Source organism: Serinus canaria, chromosome 8, assembly GCF_022539315.1.
Source record: "Serinus canaria isolate serCan28SL12 chromosome 8, serCan2020, whole genome shotgun sequence".
Lineage (NCBI taxonomy): Eukaryota > Metazoa > Chordata > Aves > Passeriformes > Fringillidae > Serinus > Serinus canaria.
The window spans coordinates 2,543,734-2,563,667 of NC_066322.1; the positions used below are offsets into that span (position 1 = coordinate 2,543,734).

Here is a 19,934-nt window from a genome sequence, read left to right on the forward strand (position 1 = left end):
GCCACAACCTGCCTCTGATTGCTGAGGTAAAAATGAGAAATGAAAAATGACTGCGACACCTGGCAGTGCTGTAGATTTCTGCACCTTGGAACAAAACAAATGCACCCCTGCAACTCCACTGTGGGGCCTCTTCTGCTCACAAACACACAAGAATCATTCTTCTGCTAAGTATTTCCATTTCTTCAGCTCTCATGTCCCAGTTTAGGGTGTCTGATGTGTAAATCACAGCCCAGCACTCTGGTTTTGGATCATGTTTCAGCCCAGGAGAAGAGGAGATGAAGGAGAAGGTCCTTCCTCCCTCCTCTGTCCAAGTCAGCTCTCGTGCCAGACTCCAAATCCATTCCTCCTTCCTGGAGGAGTTTTTCATTAGAGAGGATGACAAAGGGAACACTTCTCATGTAGATAAACCCTAAAACACAAAGTTCCAGGCTGAAAACACTGCTGGGTCATGGCTGCTATTCCAAAAGAGAAAGGCACCAACTAAATAAAGAATTCATACAAAGGTCTCTTCCTAAAATGAGGCAGCAAGAGTTTCAGGAAGAATTTTCAACTGTCTCATGTGACATGAACTGAAATCAGAGAGTGCCCAGTGCTCATGAGAACACAGATCTTATTCCAGTGTTAGTCAGGCAGCAACTTCTGCAGTTACAGCTGCCAAATTCCTGTCCCATCAGGTGAGGCAGGGGAACCCCAACAGAGGAAGGGATAACAATTCCTCTCCACACAAATCTCCCACTGAATAATCCTGTGAAATCACACAGCAGTTGCAGTTGCTCTCCCTAAAGAAGCCATAAACCTTATTTAATCAGCTGTCCTGAGAGTCTATTGGAGAAGTTAATCAGGTTTGTGCTGCACTTATGACATCATAACACTTGACAGATTTCATTAAATAAAACAATATTTTGTATTAGAAATTCCATTCTGATTATTTTTAAGCTCTCCAAAGGACAGAGCCTGGCAGACCTGTTTTCTCTCCCACAAAAGAGTAAAATAAAAGTGCCAGGGTCAGACACCTTCCTTTCAAATAAGAGGTGCTAAGCAAGGCATTCATTTTTCTGCAGGAGAAAAACTGTATCACAAAGAAGTGAACAGAGTACTTGAAGAGATGATTTCTTTTTTTTTTTTAGTACCAAAATACGTTATTAGACAACAAATAGCTTCTCTTCTAATGTATTTAATGAAATAAAGATATTACTGCATTAAGCTTTGGGCATTTTTGAAATAAACCAAATTATAATCAGGAAATTGATGATGTATGTGAGCAGAGACTTGCAATATGTCAAGCACTCTCTCTTCTTCCTTCTGGCAAAAGAAATCCATCTCCAAGGATTAATCCAGGAGGAAGAGCTAAATGGATAAACTTTACTATATTAAATACTCACTTTTTCCACTCTGACTGGAGGAGGAAATCAACTAAGAGAAAGTTAAAAAATAAACGCCTGAGGGAAAAGTAAGAGTGGGGTATGGTAATTTTTACTGTAATTCTTTTGGCTTGATATTCAATTGATTTTTTATCCCCCTCTTATGGAATTTAGCCTTCAAATAAGATGATTGAGATGCATCCATGACTTACTCCTCAGTAATAAACACTGTCTTTAGGGGAAGCTGGAGCTCGATGGATCCAGCTTTCTGTTTTATTTTATTTTTAAACTGACATGGCCACCTGACCTCAGGGAACTGAGGTGTGGAGCTCCACAGATCTCAGGATGCTTCGTGTCTCCTATGACAGATGGCCAAGCAAGACATCCAACAGATGGCAACCCACCCAAGAGATGCCAGGGCTTCCCAATGGCAGTCCAGGGGTCATGCTCCAGTGTTTATTAATTATATTTCAGCCTCTTATTAGAAATTAAGCTTAGGTCTAAGGGGGTAGCTAATTTTAGTCTGTTTTTCTCCAGGAACACAGCAATGCAGCCACCCCACTGCAATCCAAGCTCCTGCCCCCAAACCTCTGGGCTGGCAGCAAATCTCAGGGTGGAGCAGGGGTCTCAAAGGTGCTGTAAAATGTTCATGGAAATAGGCAGGAGAGAAACCAGATAAATAACCTGACTGGGGGAAAGGCTCCAGTGGGGGCTCCCACTTCATAAAGCCAGAGAATTCTCTCGAGGGAAGGCCTCAGGAAGGCCTCAGGAAGGCCTCAGCCACAGGAAAAGCTCAAAGTGGAGCTCACACCCTCCTGGACAGCCAAGCCAGGTGAATTTCCTACACAAATCTGTAGGAATCCAACCTCATTAGCTGCAGGAATCACAGCACCACTCATTAAAACCCTCACAACCTTCCCCATCCTCGTGTCCCTGTGCAAGGCCTGCTCATCCCAATCCCAATCCCCAGATCCCTCCTGCACACACAAACAGCAGCCACATCCTTAAAATTCTTAGAACTTTGGCCCCAAAAGGCTCTGCTGAGCTCCCCATTCCTCACAAAATCCCTTCCCACCTCTCTCCCAGCCCTCAGCCACAAGCTGCCCATCCTCATCCTTGCACAGAGCTCTCCTGGCTCCCTCATACATCACAAGATGCCTCAGGTTTTGGCTTTTCTATTTTCACATTCTGTGCTGCTTTAGTGTGCGGGTCTGAGCTTCACATCAGGGCATGGTGAGCTCTGCACAGAGCAGGGAGACAAAACAATTCCTGCTCCAGCTGGGCACCAAGGACAAATGATCCCAATCCCAGCCCAGGAGCACAAACCCCGTGGGCTGGAGAGAGAAAAACAAGCAGGGTGGGAGTGCCTGGGCTAAAGCTGGGCTGGGACAATGAACTGCAAGGTGGGAATGGAGCAGAGCTGATCCCAGGGAGAGACCCCGTGCCCGGCCGGGCATTTTGGGGCCATTTTGGGTCATCTTGGGTGCAGCCCTGGCTGGGCTCTGGTGCTGCCCAAGGTGGATCCATGGAGGAGATCCTTGGAATCAATCCCTGCTTTATTCTGGAACTCTGCCCTGTCTGCTCTAGGTCATCCTTCACACATCCCTGTCTCATCCCATTTTCCCCCTTCCACTCTCCTCCCAGCCCCTCAGCAATACCTCACCAGACACCACGCTGGCAGGCTGCTCCCTCAGTGGCTTTCTGCCCTTGAAAAGCAGTGTTTAAAACCCCACATCTTCCATACAAACAACATTTTAAAAATCACATGATCTACATTTTTAACAGAAATGAGCTCTTGCTCTAAAATAACAGCATTGCCTAAATCCATTAATGATGCACTACAACGTGATACTGTGTTAATCCTTAAATAATCTGTCATCTTCCTAAAAGAATACCAGGGTACAAAATGGACAGAGGAAATTACAGCCAAAACTTATGGGTTTAAACCAGATTTTTTTGCCCAAACACCTGAGGAAAAAAAACCCCAAACTTTCTGGTTCAGAAACCTTGCATTAAGGTTTACAGTTTCAGTGCAGGAAAATGTCAAATCTGAAGGTGCAGGTTGAGGTGAGGCTGGCACAGGGAGCAGGAGGCCAAGCACCAGGGGGATCTCATCCTTCCTCCTTGCTGTGCTGAGGCTGAGCAGGGACAGCACCACAGAACAGCCCCAGATCCCAGGACCATCCCTCTGCAGTGACACAGAACTCTGGAGATGTTTTAGCACACAGGGAGTGCTGTCTGCTCCCAGAGCTCCTGCAGGGATGGAAGCCCAGTAGCACAAGCTCTCCAGAAGCCATTTGGAGGTGGAATCCCTCTCTGCTCTCACAGCACAGAGCCATAACTCAGCTCCATGGGCAAGTGCACACACAGGGAAGTGCCCTGTGCCTTCCCACCGTCTGGCTTTTCCATTCAAACCCCTCCCAGTTTGGGTATGTGGCTCATCAATGAGTAACAGCACACTGCAAAGATGGGAACTTATCTCCAGTATCTTGTAATATTCCCAGGACCATCACACCATGGAAAAGATGATTCCTTCTTTTTGAAGTCTGTACTTTTCTAGAGATGCAGAGTTCAGGTTACTATACAAGCATAACATTTACAGGTTAAAAAAATCTCCTTAGGCTTACCATTCTGAAATTGCAGAAAAACTCACCAGAATTTATAAATCTGTGATAACTAACGTGATTGTTTTCCAGTTAAAGAGACACAAAACCCCTCTGAAACTACCTAATGCATTGAAACAGGACAGAGGCCCACTGTTCAAAGCACTTAGTACAAAACAAAGGACCTTGAGCAGCACCAGAGCCCAGCCAGGGCTGCACCCAAGATGACCCAAAATGGCCCCAAAATGCCCGGCCGGGCACGGGGTCTCTCCCTGGGATCAGCTCTGCTCCATTCCCACCTTGCAGTTCATTGTCCCAGCCCAGCTTTAGCCCAGGCACTCCCACCCTGCTTGTTTTTCTCTCTCCAGCCCATGGGGCTTGTGCTCCTGGGCTGAGATTGGGATCATTTGTCCTTGGTGCCCAGCTGGAGCAGGAATTGTTTTGTCTCCCTGCTCTGTGCAGAGCTCACCATGCCCTGATGTGAAGCCCAGACCCACACACTAAAGCAGCACAAAATGTGAAAATAGAAAAGCCAAACCTGAGGCATCACTTCCACTATCCCAGGCTGCTCCAATCTGGCCATGGACACTTCCAGGGATCCAGGGGCAACCTCAGATTACGACATTTCCTCCAACAACTTTTTGGGGAAGCAGAGAGAGAGATGCACAAGCCACGATCTCCAAGCAGTGATGAAGAAAACAGACATGCACATCTTCACACTGATTATAAAAGGCTCATTATTGCTTCTGGGGCAGCAGAAAGAACCACCTGCCCTTCAGCCAGCTGCCACATGTCCCCTAAAGCCAATATGGCAAAAGTGTTGTGAATTTGGTGATAAAATAGAGAGCTCATCTGATGCAGCCATCACACACACACACAAATATATCTGCATATAGATTTCCTTCCTAATGTCTTTAGCTTGCAATCAGTTTTCAATACACACGTGGCCATTACAAGGCATAAAGCAAATTTTCACTGGTCTGTCACAGTGCACTGTAGCCAGCACACCTAGAGATAAATACTCTGGATTGCTCTTTAAATGCCACCTACCCTGATAAAGAGCAATTACACACCTGCTCAAAGGGATGACACGACAGGGAATAAGGGAGAATCATGTCTTCAGACTGAGAAGCAAAAAAATGATTTCAACTTTCTCCTGACAGTTCAAGAAGTGATTCTGGACAACTGCCTCAATTGCTGCAATACTGTGCAAAACTAGGTAATGTCTGTAAAGAATAAAATTATTGTCATTTAGCATTTTTTATATTTCCCTTCTGTTAGAGCCTTACTTCCACTACGTGTTGGGAGCAGCTACTGCTTAAAGCAAGCAGATCATTTTGTTACAGAGCTATTATGCAAATAATCTGCTCTGTATTCTAACTAGAAGCAATGCTGTGCTAGTCTGGGCAAGACATGAGGCACTGTGGAGTTTTCTTTTTAATTTTTTTTTTCTCTGTGCACTGGAGCAACATCATTTACGGTGGTAATGATGAAAGATATCTTCCCATCTCAAAATCAGGTTATTAGTCAAGAATATAAACACAGAACCACCTTTTACGAGCCGGTGTCTGCCTTTCATTTACCTATTTAAATATTTACCTCCTTTTAACATATTTTTAGTTGCAAGTCATTGCAGTGATATTAAAGAGTACTTTGGTGAGAGCAATACATAAAGACCTACTTGGATCATCCTCTCTCAGCAAGTTTGTGCCTGTGTTTACAGGTTTACAGCACAGACATTATCTTCTATCTGAAATGACTTATCTGTAGCACCGGAGCGAGATCAAAGATCCCAAACAGCATCAGCCACCTGCACCCAGCCCCAGACAATGTAATAACCTTCTAACATCAAATCTGGGTATTTCATGCCCAGCATCTCAGTGCTATTCTCTGGGTACCTGGCTGGTGTTGGAAGAAAAGATCTTACCTAAGAACAAATGCAATCTCAGGCAATATTTAAAGATTAGATTATCCTTCATTGCAAATAGCTCATTTGTTTACTATCACATTGCTTTATTCTTGCCTTGCCTCCTTCAACCACGAAAATGCTGAATATTCAGTTTAGATTCCCAGCAGCTTTTTATTTTAGTCTAAAAACATTTACCTAACACATTCTTAACAAGCAAAGTGAAGAAAATTCAGCCATCTGTCTCTGCATTACAATAACAGTTATGGAAGAGTAGATTATTCTATACAGCAAGAAATTTAATGCTACGAATTCTTATACTTTAAGCACTGTGTGCTCCAGTCAGTTTTGTATACAAGAATGTTGAGCACTGGCACACACAGAAGCAATGATTTATAAGCAAACACAAGAGAAAATATTTTAAAGATGTTAAATGCATTCAATATTCTAATCATGCTATATGTCCATGCTTCAAACTGAAGAAGAAAAAAAAATCTCTGCTATTATTTTTTTTCTCCAGCACTTCACTAGTTCTAAATTATCACTAAAAATGCTCAAAAAATGACTTGCTGGAAACAAACACGACATAGAGATAGATGTGAATCCTTACCTGGGAAACCCCCTTGTACCATTGCTGTACCAGCATGTACTCAGGAAATCTGCATTCCTGACAAACATTCAGGGCTGTAAGCAGCTCAAATCCTCATCACACACAGGCTCAGGGCTTGTCTTTCTTCTGACGACCTTGGGCCTATTTTGCTGAGATTTTTCCCTCCTTAAGGGCAAACCGTCTGTCTGTTCCTATTAGGAGATGCCATCAATTCTATTAATTTCGGGCTGCCCACAAGCTCCCAGTCACATCTGCCAGCAGAGGAGAGCTGTCTGTGGAAGCACACGGGGAGCAGCAGATCCCTGGATTCCCACATCTGACCCACGGATGCTCCCAGCTGCTGTTTGTGCTCTGCCAGCATCCGAGTGACATCTCCATCCCCAAACACGAGTCACCCCCAGCGTGCCTGTGTGGCTGCAGCTGCAGGTGCCTTCCTGCTTAATGACCCACTGCATGGCAAAGGAGCAGTTAATAATCTTATTTATCTGAGCATCCTTCTTCCTGCAGGCTGCAGGGGTTAAAAATTAATTTCTCTCCCACAAACGGCTCCGTTAAATCCGTTCTTCTCCGACGCTGCAGTTTCCCAACACTGATTTGTGCTCGTGGCACAGGGTTTGCTTGTTTTGTTTTGGGGCTTTTTTAATGTCAGGAAACAAAAACAATCTGTCATTATAAGCATCAAAAGGCTCAAACTTCATCATAACTTGTGTTTTGTTGAAACCCCAAACAAGCAATATTAGTTTTGCTGCAATGAATGCTGAACTGAAACACTGAAAAGACTCAAAATCCTTCATTTAGTAATTAAAAAAAAGCAAAGATAAAATCTCTCTCTGAATTTATAAACATACTTAGTTATTTTGGGAAGTCCTACTAATTCTCCCTTCCAAAAGCTACATTTAAAACAACTCAAAATACTCAGTTATTTCGTTAATATCATTAATTTGTTCATTTTTAAAGTTCATTGTCCTTCCTTTAGAATATGTCTCACAGCACACACACAGCCATCTGTTCAGTGCATTATGTCAAGCACACAGTAAAAAACCACAAGAAGTCCCAGCTGCAATTTTACTATTACTTCATCAAAAATGTAATTTCCTCTCGCAATACTTCATCAGATGATAACTGTGCGTGTGACTCACAAAGAGAGTGAAGAAACCAGCCCAACAACAAAACCCCAAACGAACCCACAGCCCCAAAGTGCAGGGACAGCACCTCCCTCACCCAGCCCAGGGTGCCAGGGCTGCTCTGGGGCTCGTTCTGGATCTGATCTCAGGGCTGGTTACAAACCCAGCTAATTATGGGTCAGAAAAGGAATGGGAAAAGAAGATTAGCAGCACAGAGTCACATTAAATAGAGATTAACACAGAGCTGAAAAATGAAAGTCTCTGCCCTATTTGTCTAATCCTGGCTCTTGCCTGATCTAAGAAAATCCACTGTGTTAAACACACTTGGTGCTATACTTAAGAACATTAAATCTTTCAATTACTACTTTTGCACTGTTTTATTTTCATAAAGCTTGAAGGCTTTTTCCAAGCCACATCTTCCCCTCTGAGCATCATCTCTGCTTGCTGTTGATTGCAGTGACATCTATTGGAGAGGCAGTGCTTGGCTGCACGAGCTGCCTCCACTGGGGATCAACATTTTCAGCTGATCCCCCCAAAAAGAAAAGCAGAAGTTAGGATTGCTTTTCCTTTGTTTCAGCACAACTTTGCATACACCAGTCTCCTAGCCATGAGATGCCCAGGAATTATGAGTGGGTTGGCTTTTATTTAGTCATTGGTTAATAATCCTGGCATTTTCCCAAAATGCTGATCCTCACGTTGCCATCCTTGCCCACAGCAGTGCACAGACACTTCCAGAGATCCTGTTCCTGCCCACCCCATCAACCTGGCCATACCCTCCTCAAAGTCTCAGCTGACCTGGGTTCCTTTTTCCCCATCTTTTGTTTTTCTGCTCTCACTGATCACAGACATTACTGGCACCTGGATGCTGCCAAAAACCTCAGGTGTGTTAAGAGCTGCCCAATCCCAACCCAACCCTCCTGCACCCACAGATTTACCACAACGGGGGATCACAGAACCATGGAAGGATTTGGGTTGGAAGGGGCCTTAAAGCTCACCCAACCTGGCTTTAGACACTTCCAGGGATGGGGAATCCACAACTCCTCCATGCCAGGGCCTCCCCACCCTCTGAGTCAAGAATGCAAAGTCAAAATACCAGACAAGTTTTAAAATCTCTTGCTTTAGCAGAGATGTTTAGCACTGTTCCTCAAAAAGGCATCTTAGGAAGATAAATCATTATGCTTTCTTAGAGCTTCATTGATTTCTACATTACCTAAAGACAAAAGAAGAGGAAGGGGGCATTATTATCCCCTTATTAGATACAGTTAAATCCTTGCAGACAGGAAGTCTGAGCACAGCAGAAGCTTAGTCCATTATCCAAGCCACCTTCCACAAATTTTTTATTACCATCTATTTTTATTATTTTGGACTTTTTGAAACCAACCAGATCAATCCCAGTCAACCAACTGACAAAAGATTCCACTAAAGACAGAAGAGCAACTGAAATTAAGGATTTCAAGTTCTTTCAACAGCTGTCCTCTCAGTTTTTCAGGAATGGTTTTTCAGCTCTCTCCTGTCCCATTCATGTTTGCTGCAACTCGGTCACCAAAGCATCTCCCAACTGCACAGCCAGGAACTCCCCCTGGGAAAACCTCACCAAAAATTCCATTACAAACTGCTCTGCCCATCCATTTCCTCTGCTCCTTTTTACTACCAAGGCCTCATTATGGCAGTGAGCCACCACGGGGTGCACACAAGTCCATTAGCAGGTTCTTGGAGCACACCTCCAGCCATCCCCACTCCAGGAAAACACAGCAGTGCCTACTGATGCCTGCAGCACAGCTGCTCACAAGCACAAACAGCTCCTTTGTCTGCCTTCCCCTCCTTTCACTTGTTTTGAGTTTAAAAAAAAAAAAGAAAAAAAAATTCCATTCACAACCCAGTGGTTTTCAGATTTGGGAAGTCTAAATAAAACTTCTTTCTCCAAAACAGGCTCTGCCACTGGCAAGCATGGGAAGGGAAAACTCCAAATTGTTTCAGGTCTGGAGGATGAAGCATTTTGAAAGCTCCTTTTGCAGCAGGATGGACATGCTGCAAGTTGGGCAAAACTGTTTCCATGCCCAAAAAAAAAAATTAAAATCAAGCCTTGAAACAGCAACCTCAAAGCAAAGAGAAAACAGAACCCACACACAGGGTTAGAGCTGGGCACAGATAAAGATTTGGCAGTGCCACTAGAAGAAGGAATAAAACAAGAGGAAATACAACTTTCAACTTGCCTTCAAAGTCAAGGAAAAGCCATCTAAGAACTTGGGAAATTATGTTGGAAGTACTGGAGGCATGAAGCAAAGGAGAAGCAGATCTGAAACTAGAAGGTCTTGGGTGCAAGAGTCATATTAAAAGAAAAAAACAAAAATCAAACAACAAAACACTTGGAACTTTAAACTTCTTAAACCACAGAAACATGGAGCACATGTCTGGAGTTTCTCTAAACCAAAACTCTCTCACAGCTCTATTCCAACAAGGATTTGCCCCCTTTGGATCAAAACCAGCTCCAGGAAAGAAAAGGGAGAACATGTACAAGAAATGACTGTTTGCTCCAAACAGGAATTCAGGCTCCAGGTCAGCAATGAGAGCTACAGGTTCAGCAGCAGGAAAGCAGAAATAAAAGGGAGCATTGCCAAAGGCAAGTGGGTTTAGACTTTAGGGGAAATTAAATCAACACCAAAAGGTTATTCAGCCACTTAAGGGGAAAACAGACAGACTCTGAGGCCATGTGGATGGGACAGAAAGGAAAGAAAAATTCTCAAATATGGCAGGAAGACTAACAATGCTCTGTTTTTTTCAGTCTGGGGAATGATGGAGGATGTGGAGACAAAAGATGAGAGGGAGGGTTGAAAGAATTGATAAGCAAGGACAAAAAATGTCAAGCAGAGCAAATAAAGTATTTCTGGAGTTTGAAAGAAATTGATGAGCAGGTTCCTGACACTGCAGCTGTGTTAATAAGAATGCTAAAAAATAAAGTAAAATCCATCAGGAGCAAAACAAGAGGACAGGTTTAACAGCTGTCCCACCTCAAAATGCCCTCCAAAGCTTTCCATGCTGTGACAGAGATTGAGAACTCCAGGAAGCAAATAAAGGAGAGGTTATAATGTGAATTTACCTGGGCTGACACCACATCTTCCTGTTGGAAGGAACCTTCTCTTCTAAATAAGGAAGACAATAAATCCAGCTCACCTGTTGATGTATTTTTAGTGAAGTTCCAAACCCAGTAGAATGAGCTGGGTGAGTGGGTAAGGAACAGAGCAATATGAACACACAAATGGGCAGTTCAGAAAGAAAAGTCCTTGTCTGGGTTGGGATTTCTGGGAGAGCTGCTCGAGAACCAGGACAGAAGTTATGAGCATCAAGCAGTTCACAGAAACAACACTGTACTGGAATTTGCAGAGAAAACTTTGGTTCCCAAGTGATCACAGAAGAGGGACTCTGTAAAAGGCCATTCCACAGCTGCCAAGATGCCTAATGCCATTAAGTACACTTGGATCATTTCTAACATGCTTTTTACTGCAAGGGCTGAGGCACAAACTTAGTTTAGGCTTCCTTAGCCTGTTCTTAATTTTTAAAGGAAAAGAATGAGGTGAGGAAGAGAATATCTGTGTTTCCCAAGAGTCATGGAAAAGATGGCTACAGCAAAACATTCAACTTCAGTCAGTAGAGAGGAAAGAGAGGAGATTCCCCTGAACAGATCTGTGTGCTGCTGCCAAGTCTGGTAGGATTGATGAATTTAATATCAGCAGCAGCTTTACCTTTTCAGCTTCCAGCCTCAGCCAGCAATATCATTAGGGATGGCAGGAGAGCTAAAAAATGACCAAGCCCATGAATAAGGAATTACTTCTGTGCAAAGTATTAACTCAGGCCCAGCAAGCACTTGGATTGAGGCATTTCCTAATTAGATAACTCAGGTGTTAGCCTACTTATCACCCCTACCCTCTAACTGGGAATTAGAACTTCAATAACGAGCTGGAATGAGTTGTTACAACTGGAGCTTTACCCAGTCTGTTGGAGAGCTCAGGATGATGAGAAAAATCACTGTAGCAAAAAAAAAAAAAAAAAAAAAAAAACAAAACAAAAACAAAAAAAAAACAAAACCAAAAAAAAACCCCCCAAAAAACCCAAAAAACCTATACCCCAACAAAAGCCCACAAAGAATCACAGAATGTTACAGGGATGGATGGGACATCAAAGATCATCTCATCCCACCTCCTGCCAATGTGCAGGGGCACCTTCCACTAGACCAGCTGGGTCAAGGCCTCACCTCACCTTATGCTGATTTGGTAGAAAGGAGCATAAAGATAAAAAAAATACAAGGTAACTGATTTTAGAAAGTAATTTAGGACTCCTAATTGCAAGTTCAGTATTCCTGAATATTTTACTGCAAGATAAGCTATGGATAATAATATTCCATTTAACCAAGCTGTGGTTAACCAAAGCTGTGATTCCAAAGCAGCTGGAATCTAAATCATGCTGCCAGGAGCTCTCCACTTGCACTGCTTCCTACTCCTCGGGTCCCTGCTCTTCCACAGAGTGAGCACCACCACAAACCACTGCCAAACCCAACATGGGACAACTGCAGAGCCCTTCCCATGCAGAGAGCTACAGAGCCAGGGGATCCTTTCTTCAGCAGAGCACCAAAACAACACATCAGCAGATTTTTCTTTTTAAAGGAACCCATCTTGCTTGAACAGCATTGCCTGGGATCAGCTCCAGGATTTCTGGTTTTTTGCACCAGGGGTCCTCAACCTGCAACTGCTTGATTGCCACTGAAATCAGAGCAGTAAAACAGAACATCCCCAGCCACTGCTGACAGCTCTGCCCAAGCAACTCCTCCAGACACAGCCTGGATGTTCTGGGGCTGAAAATAAACTCAGCCCTTCCTGTATCTCCTCAGAAGAGCTGAGCTCTGGGGGCCTGGCTGGGGGGAAGAACCATCTAAGTTACAAACCAGGCTGAGGATTGATGCTGTGGCCACATTGAGCACTACTTCCCACAAGCAATAAAAGGTTTATCAGCAGCTGATTGTGCCCCACAAATGTGCTCTGATGCAATGATTGGAGCACTACTCACCCTCTGCACAAGCATCCTCATCCTCCTCTTCACCCAGAGCAGCCTCCTCTGCGTGATGCCTTTCGAGGGCTCTGTAAGGAGGTGGCAGCTTCATGGGAGGTGGAGCCCCATATTTCCTCTGATGGATTCAAAGACAATGAGTTACACATTTTGTAACCTCTGAGAACACAAAAAAATCCCATTGTCTGTTGCACTGCATGTGCACAGACACAGCACTTAATTACAATGCTAAATTCTGCAGCAAAGGCTTTTTGTGCAAGAAAGCAGAGCAAGAAGTCACACTGAATATCAGGAAAAAGAACACAATTGTGCATGCACATTTACTTGTTGATAAAATACTTGTGTATTGCCATAAACATCCAAGGGTGACCATTAACCAAGGGTTAAAAACAAACACTGAGTTATACCCTGTTCCTTATAAGCCTCCATAACAAAACTGTCTGGTGCTGATAAACATCAATTTTTAAAAAATACATTAAATAAGAACTCAATCCTCTTAGTCCACACATGAATATTTAAACATCCCAGTCCGTCCGTGTTTTGGCGTAAATTTAATAAAGGTTTTGAGTTATACCTCCCACTAAAATTCTATTACCTCACATAAATACAGGCAGCTCCTATAATGATGCATATAGCGGCGCATGGCAGGAATGCAGAGCAGGCTCTGAGGCTGGAGAGGCTCTGGCTCAGCTCAGCAATTGTTTCCCAGCTCCAAGGAAGCGACTCCTGCCTTGGTGTGCACCAGGACTCCACTGAACGATGCTCAGCTGCATCCCCTGCAAGCCCACTGCTAATAGCAGGATGCACTTTAGAGAGGGAACACCGGGGAGCAGATGCCATTAGAGCACCCAGAATTCCTGTAATTAATTCTTTCTGTGGCTGGGAAATATGACACAACACCCAAACACATCAAGCCCAGGGTAGTATTTCATTTTTTCAGCAATGAAAGCTGAACCTGTGTATTGATTTTTAAATTCTTGGAGCTGAATTTGGATAGGATGGTGCAAGTAGTGAGTTGTAGGGTGTGGAAAATTTGGAGATGTAAAAATATCTTTCATCCCATCCATTTAAAAAACTAACAGGAAAGCACTGCACTGAACACAGAACACAATAATAAATGGAATTAATTCAATCCACCAGTAGCAGAAGTGTGTAGTGAGAGCACTTGGAAGCACAACAGCTGTTTTCCAAAAGGATGTAACACACTTAACTCTGCCTCCTACTTTTTTCTTGAAGCCAGCACAGTCAGAACTGTGCAAAATCCAGATGATCCAGGAAGCAAGGGAGGACCTGGGTTCTACTTTCCTGAGCAGGTAAAGATGGAAAATCTGCAGCCTCACTCTCAGCTGCCTATGACAAATGAGCTACTTTATTATCACTGTAATTTAGTAATAACTTACAGTCTAAATGTTGACCCTCTGGCTTTTTAAGACCTTAAACATTTGTTAGAAAGTCTGTGTGAAATTACACGAGGTACCCAGGCTTACCCAGCAATTTTCTAGGGCTCAGAGGGACAAATATCTCTTATCCCTCCTGTCCCCACTGAAAATCCAGATGAGGAAATTGTGCCTGGCTACTCCACTGCACCACGTTTTTGTACCAGCACACAGGCAAAAGAACAGTTCACACAACCAACCAGCAAAATAATGTCAACATCTGGCTCGTCCACTACTGTTTTAAGTGGTTTTATAGAAATTAAAGAGCTCCTTTTGAAACAAACAGATCAATGGAGGAGGATAAACGCCAACAAATCAGAGAAAAAACCTCCAGCATTTGAAAAGACACAGGAAGAGGCAGGTTTTCCAGCTGGATGTGGCTGCTTTCAAGCCAAACTCTTTTGTGACTGTCTGAAGACTGGACTAGAAATATCACTGATTCCCCATAGGGATGTGGACTAATAATCCACTAATGGCAACTCTTCCCAACTCCGAGCCGGCCCCACAGAAGTGCACTGCCACTGCTTTGTGAGCCCATGTTCAAAGCCCAAAAGGAGCTGCATATTCATGCACTGGAGCTCTTCTATATTCCACCCACCAGTTTATAGCAGCAATAGATGAAAAAGGTCTGGAAAAGATGAGGCTCCCTCTTTAACCTCGGAACGCCGCAGAACGCGACGCACCGGAGTGCTGCAGATTAAAGGCAGCACGTTGCCAGAGGATGAGAGCTTTTGAGATTAGAAATACAGATCAAAAAAACACAAGAAAAGGGGGATTGTAAGTGCTTCATTGGAAGTATTATCCTCTGGCATGAAAGCGTGTCTTCCAACACCTTTTCTGATAACTGAGCCTTGCTGCTCCCGTCCCTGACAGGAGCTGAAAGGAGCCTTTACAAAAACTTTTGGAGGTAAAAGGGCCCTCTCAAGTACCCAACAAACACCAGAGTGCTGAGTAGGATCAAATGGAAACTTCATCCTATTTGTAGTTAAACTGCAGCAGGCAAAACTTATTGTCTGCATTAATTCTGTCTTTGCTTCTGCTGCTCTCACACCCTCAAAGTACCTGAACTACACTCCTCAGTCAGGGCAAATCCCCCAGGAAAACACCAAGACCATCAGAGTGATACAGCTGAAAATGAAAAATTAAATTCTTCCCTTATTCCCTCACTAACACAAATTCCCTGTTTTCTACCAAACAGACTTTTTTTCTCTTTTTAAAGCTGCTGTGAAGTAGTTTGGAAGTCAGTGTGCAGTAACTGCCTCCCAATTAGCTGAGCAGCCCCAGATCTCTCAGTCACTTCCTCATTTTACACAGCTGGGAAATGCAGGAGACTCTGTGGATGTCATCCTCCCATAAGGTGATTTCACAGGGTTCCAGGCAGCCTCACAGTGAGGATATTATTTGTGTACATGTTGCCATTGCTCTGTTTCTGCTGAACAAAGGGAATCAATGTGCCTCCACACGGAGCAAACCAGGTACTTCAGAGAGATGACAGTGAGGAGCTGTGCTAAGTACAGGGTTTCAGCACCCAGCAGACACCCACAGAATAAATGTCAGAGTATTTGGCAGGAATTTGGCAAAAAGTCCTAGAATCAAAGATATTTCAACAAAACACTTCAAATTTAATTTCAGACTTGGGAGGAAGCTTATCATAGAGTTAGAATACATGCTATTATACCATTTGATTTAGTAAAACCTGGGTACAGCACTGAATGCAATAAATACCTTATCACTCTTATTTTCTTTGTCTGCCTCCTGATCTTTGCTGACTTTGATTCCCTTAGGCTGGGCAGGAGAAACCACCTGAAAACCAAAGTACATCACTCACATTAGAGAGAGAATTACAGCTCCAAACAAACACCCAAAATCAGCTCCTGACAACAACAGAGCTCCCCAGTGCACTCTGCACTTTGCCCAGTGTCAAAGGGCACTGCAGTGCAGTCTATAAATGACATTCTTTCACTGGATTTACTGAATTACATTCTTACATCAAAAGTTTGGAGTTTCTGTGTGGACTTTAGGCAGGCAGAATTGTATGCCTGCTCTTGTTAAGGCTTTGAAAAGTTTCTTGCCTTGGCCTTAAAGATGAGGAGATGCCTCAAATCTCTTGGACATTAACTTGCTCCCAGGTAACTGTTTCAGGTCCCTCTGGTGACACATTTCACAAGGAGCTGCTGGTGTGAATCTGACTAATTTTAATTCCAGCTTTGCTCATCTGGATAACAGAGTTTATTTCTAGATTATAAAATATGGGCAAATTAAAATGCATTGGGCCAGACTCTTACCACACAGGAAGAAGAGTTGAATTAACACCTAGTCAACAAATTTACATCTACTCCATGTAAATTAGACAAATGAGGTTTCCAATTAGGCCAGAGAAGTAATCAATCAATCAATTGGTCTGTAACTGACTGAAAGGATCCATCCTCAGACACAAAAATTGAGAGACCTGGCTGAAAGGAGTTTAGCCAAGTTTAAAGTAAGATACATGTTATGCATTTATTAAGTTTTGGAATAAAAATAGAAATAAACTTACTTTTGGTACATTAGCCAAGCTCTGGACTACAAACACCACAGGATTTCCTGCAGCCTTGATGGCATCTACTGCTTCCTTGTGGGTGGCATTTTGTAGGTCTACCCCAGAAACCTGACAAACAGTGTTTATTTTTATTAGGTACAGAGTCATTACACACACTTGCAGGAGATTAGTGTATCTGAGGAAGGCATCAAAACCAGCCAAGAGTAATTATTTGTAAAGTATGGTTTGATGATGGTTTAAAGAAAAGTGTATTACTTGGTATTCAGAATTAAAAGATGGCCAGATGTTGTCCAAACCAATTCTTCTAGATAAAAACATAAGGAAAGAGATGGTCAGTGTTACATACCATTAGATCTAACTCTTTTTTAGCTATTTGTAAACTAAACCTGAACAGCACTATCAGCTTGGCACCCCAGATTCTGAAGTATTAATTTGGAGAAAAATGAGTGAAAAAAAAAATCAGAGGTGAGAGGCAGGAATGACATTTTCCCCCACAGCCAGGATCAGGGATTTATCCCAAACAGTGGTTATCAGTTAACCACTCTAAATCCACACACACAAAATAACAGCCCATAATTCAGTATGAACACTCTGTGTCCTTGGATATATTAAATTTATGCTCACAGATATGCTGCAACTGATTCCTCATTTCTACGGGAGGAGGACACTCCCATTTTTTTCACTTCCCCCTCAGACATCAGGACACATCTTTTCTTAAATACAGAGGGGAAAGTTAAAAGAGCTCCATAGTCAGACCTTAAAAAAAAAAGGAACACCACCAGAGCTCTCCTTTGGTTTTCAAAACAAAGTGTTGCCAATCCCTCATGAAGTGGTGGCAGCATTTTGTTCCTCTCTCCACCCAAAGCCATTTGAGACAATTTTTATTTCTTAGACTAAAAAGGAAGGTTTATCTCCATTTACCTCAAGTATTTTATCTCCAGTTTTTAAAGCCCTTGTTCTTCCTGCTGGGCTGTCTTCCAAAACTTGTTTGATAAAGATCCCTTTAAGTTCTTCTCCATTCTTCAGGCGCTTTATGACAGTTTGTCCACCAACAATGCTGATTCCAAGAGACACCTCAGGGTCTCTGAAGATCTCAACACTGAAAAAAAAAAAAGTGGTAGTTTCAAGAGCTTCAAAAAGTTTTTTTTTTTTTTTTAACTACAAATGCAAAGCCTTAAATAAATGTAAGCTCCTGGTCTTTCAAGAAGATTTAAGAGAGTAAAGGGATAAAGTCAGAAGCCTAAGAATGCTCTCAACAGAGCTGAGTTTTCACCTTGAGCAGATCTCACCCCACAAAAAGAGCCAAAATTCTGCTGCCAATCCATGCCCACTGGGCAGAGGCTTTTATTTTAGAGAAAGTCAGATCTTCAAGTAAATACTCATCCCCTTTCAGCTCGAGCAAAGTGCCTGGGGAGGGGCAGCCCTGCAAGTGGCACGTTGGACAAATAATGAAATATTTCATACCACTTTCTGAACAATGACTTCAGTGCATATTCATCAGCTCAAGCAGGAGCTTTCTGATCATATTTTACTTGGGACCATAAAAACAATTCACCTTAAAATGTTAACAACAAGGATGTGGCTAAAAAGGTTGGCTTGGCAATTTGGAATCCTGCCATGGGGGTTTAGCAGGGAACCCCTGCAAAGGGAGACAGCCCAGAACTGTGTGCATTGTTCACACCTAATAGTTATTAAATGAGCAAGAACTTGCAGGTCATCCACAACCTAAACCAGCCAAGCTCTCCCAAGTCAGCTGCAAAAATAGAAGGCAGAATTCTGCTGAACATCTGTTAAAAATTCCCTGTCTTCAGGAAAGCCCAAGGTACACAGGTACCCTAAAGTTATTGGCAGAGGAGGAGAGGAAAAAAAAAACACCCAAGAAGAACTAATGTGGCTCAGACAAAAAAAAAGACATGAAGCAAATGGGAAGGCAAAATGTGATCATATGAACATACATCCGTGGTGGTCCCCAGTGGCTGAAGTTTGGAGTTTCTTCTCCTTCTCCTTCTTCTCTCTCGGGTAATTCACTAAATTTGGGGCAGAGGGGAGGGGAGGAATAAAAAATAAAAGAGGCATCATCACCCATGCCAGGTCACAATTCCTCACATATTTTGTATCTGGCAGCGAGACAGCAACACCTTCTCACACTGCCCAGTTTAAAGCAAATGTACAGAGTCAACAGAGCAGACAGGAATTTTTGTATTTAGGTTTAAATGTACTTAAGGAATGCTCCAGAAATAAACATGATGGGCAGACCAAATTTATAAGCTGCTCTGTGATACACAAATCTGCACAGCATTTACTCACTGGAAATGACTATTTAAGCAATTAACATTTACTTTCTGATAAATATGCTGTGATGCTTGGAGAGGGATATAAACATGCCAAAAGCAGTAAGCAGATCATGATCCAAGTGGGAGAACAGATCCTGTGTGTGTTCCATTAAACCCCACAGAATAATCCTCTCACCTTATTGTGGAGCTGCTTCCCCTCTGAGAGAGGATTTCAGATGAAATTAGGGGAGTACTGAGGGTTGGAATCAACAGCCCCCAAAAGCTCCACTACCCACTGACCCCAAACTGCTGGGGGAAGACTGGGACAGATAAAGCAAATATCAGCAGCCATGCCAGCTCAAGGTTCCTCAGCACCACTGAAGTTTCCTGCAGAGGCCTGAGAGCCCTGGCTGAATTCTGCTCCTCCCAAAAGGAAGAACAAAGGGAAGGGAAAACCAGGAGGAGAGCTCCTTAAGGAGCCATGAGTAAAGGCTACATCCCTCTCCTCCACACTCCCCTCACTGCAGTGCTGGCAGAGCCACCTGTACATTCCTGTCCCAATATTCAAGGGAGGAAACATGGGAAGTTTTCAGGTTTTAATCCAAACTCCCTCTCCTGTGAAAGCTGCAGACCTCTGTGTCTGTCTGAGCATTCCACACAGCCTTTAATCATGATTCAGCTGAGAAAAGCAAGAGGACTGTTAAGATCATTAAATGAATCCTTTCAAAACCTGAAATCTTCCTCCATACCTGCCTGGTGCTCTTCTAGGCTGAGCTAAGGTGGTTACTCTCCCAGATTCCTGGCTCTTGGGAAGAACATGATTCTCCTCTTTCCCTGCCTCCTTTCCAACTGCTTCTGAATCAGCAGCAAGCTCAGGTCCTTTGGAGTCACTCTGAAGCTTTGTCCCTGAAGGAAAAAAGGGGAAAAGGTGAAAAAAGGGGGAAGGTGTGAAAAAAGCGGGAAGATGTGAATTATTGCTTCCTCTGTTTCACCTTTGGAACTGAACCCTTTATCCCAGCAGGTT

The 19,934-nt window shown here is 43.2% G+C and overlaps 1 protein-coding gene across 4 annotated transcripts in view; it reads right to left on the reverse strand.

Moving 5' to 3' along the window:
* PATJ (PATJ crumbs cell polarity complex component) overlaps window positions 1-19,934 on the reverse strand; it is a 141,031-nt gene that overhangs the window by 67,161 nt on the left and 53,936 nt on the right. For all 4 annotated transcript variants that reach the window (XM_030226602.2, XM_030226601.2, XM_018912523.3 and 1 more), the window contains 6 exons: window positions 19,660-19,816; window positions 18,593-18,664; window positions 17,559-17,736; window positions 16,635-16,745; window positions 15,824-15,901; window positions 12,663-12,780 (listed from right to left, as the gene is read on the reverse strand). In XM_030226602.2, coding sequence (XP_030082462.2) covers window positions 12,663-12,780; window positions 15,824-15,901; window positions 16,635-16,745; window positions 17,559-17,736; window positions 18,593-18,664; window positions 19,660-19,816 — 714 coding nt within the window. The remainder of the gene's footprint in view (window positions 1-12,662; window positions 12,781-15,823; window positions 15,902-16,634; window positions 16,746-17,558; window positions 17,737-18,592; window positions 18,665-19,659; window positions 19,817-19,934) is intronic.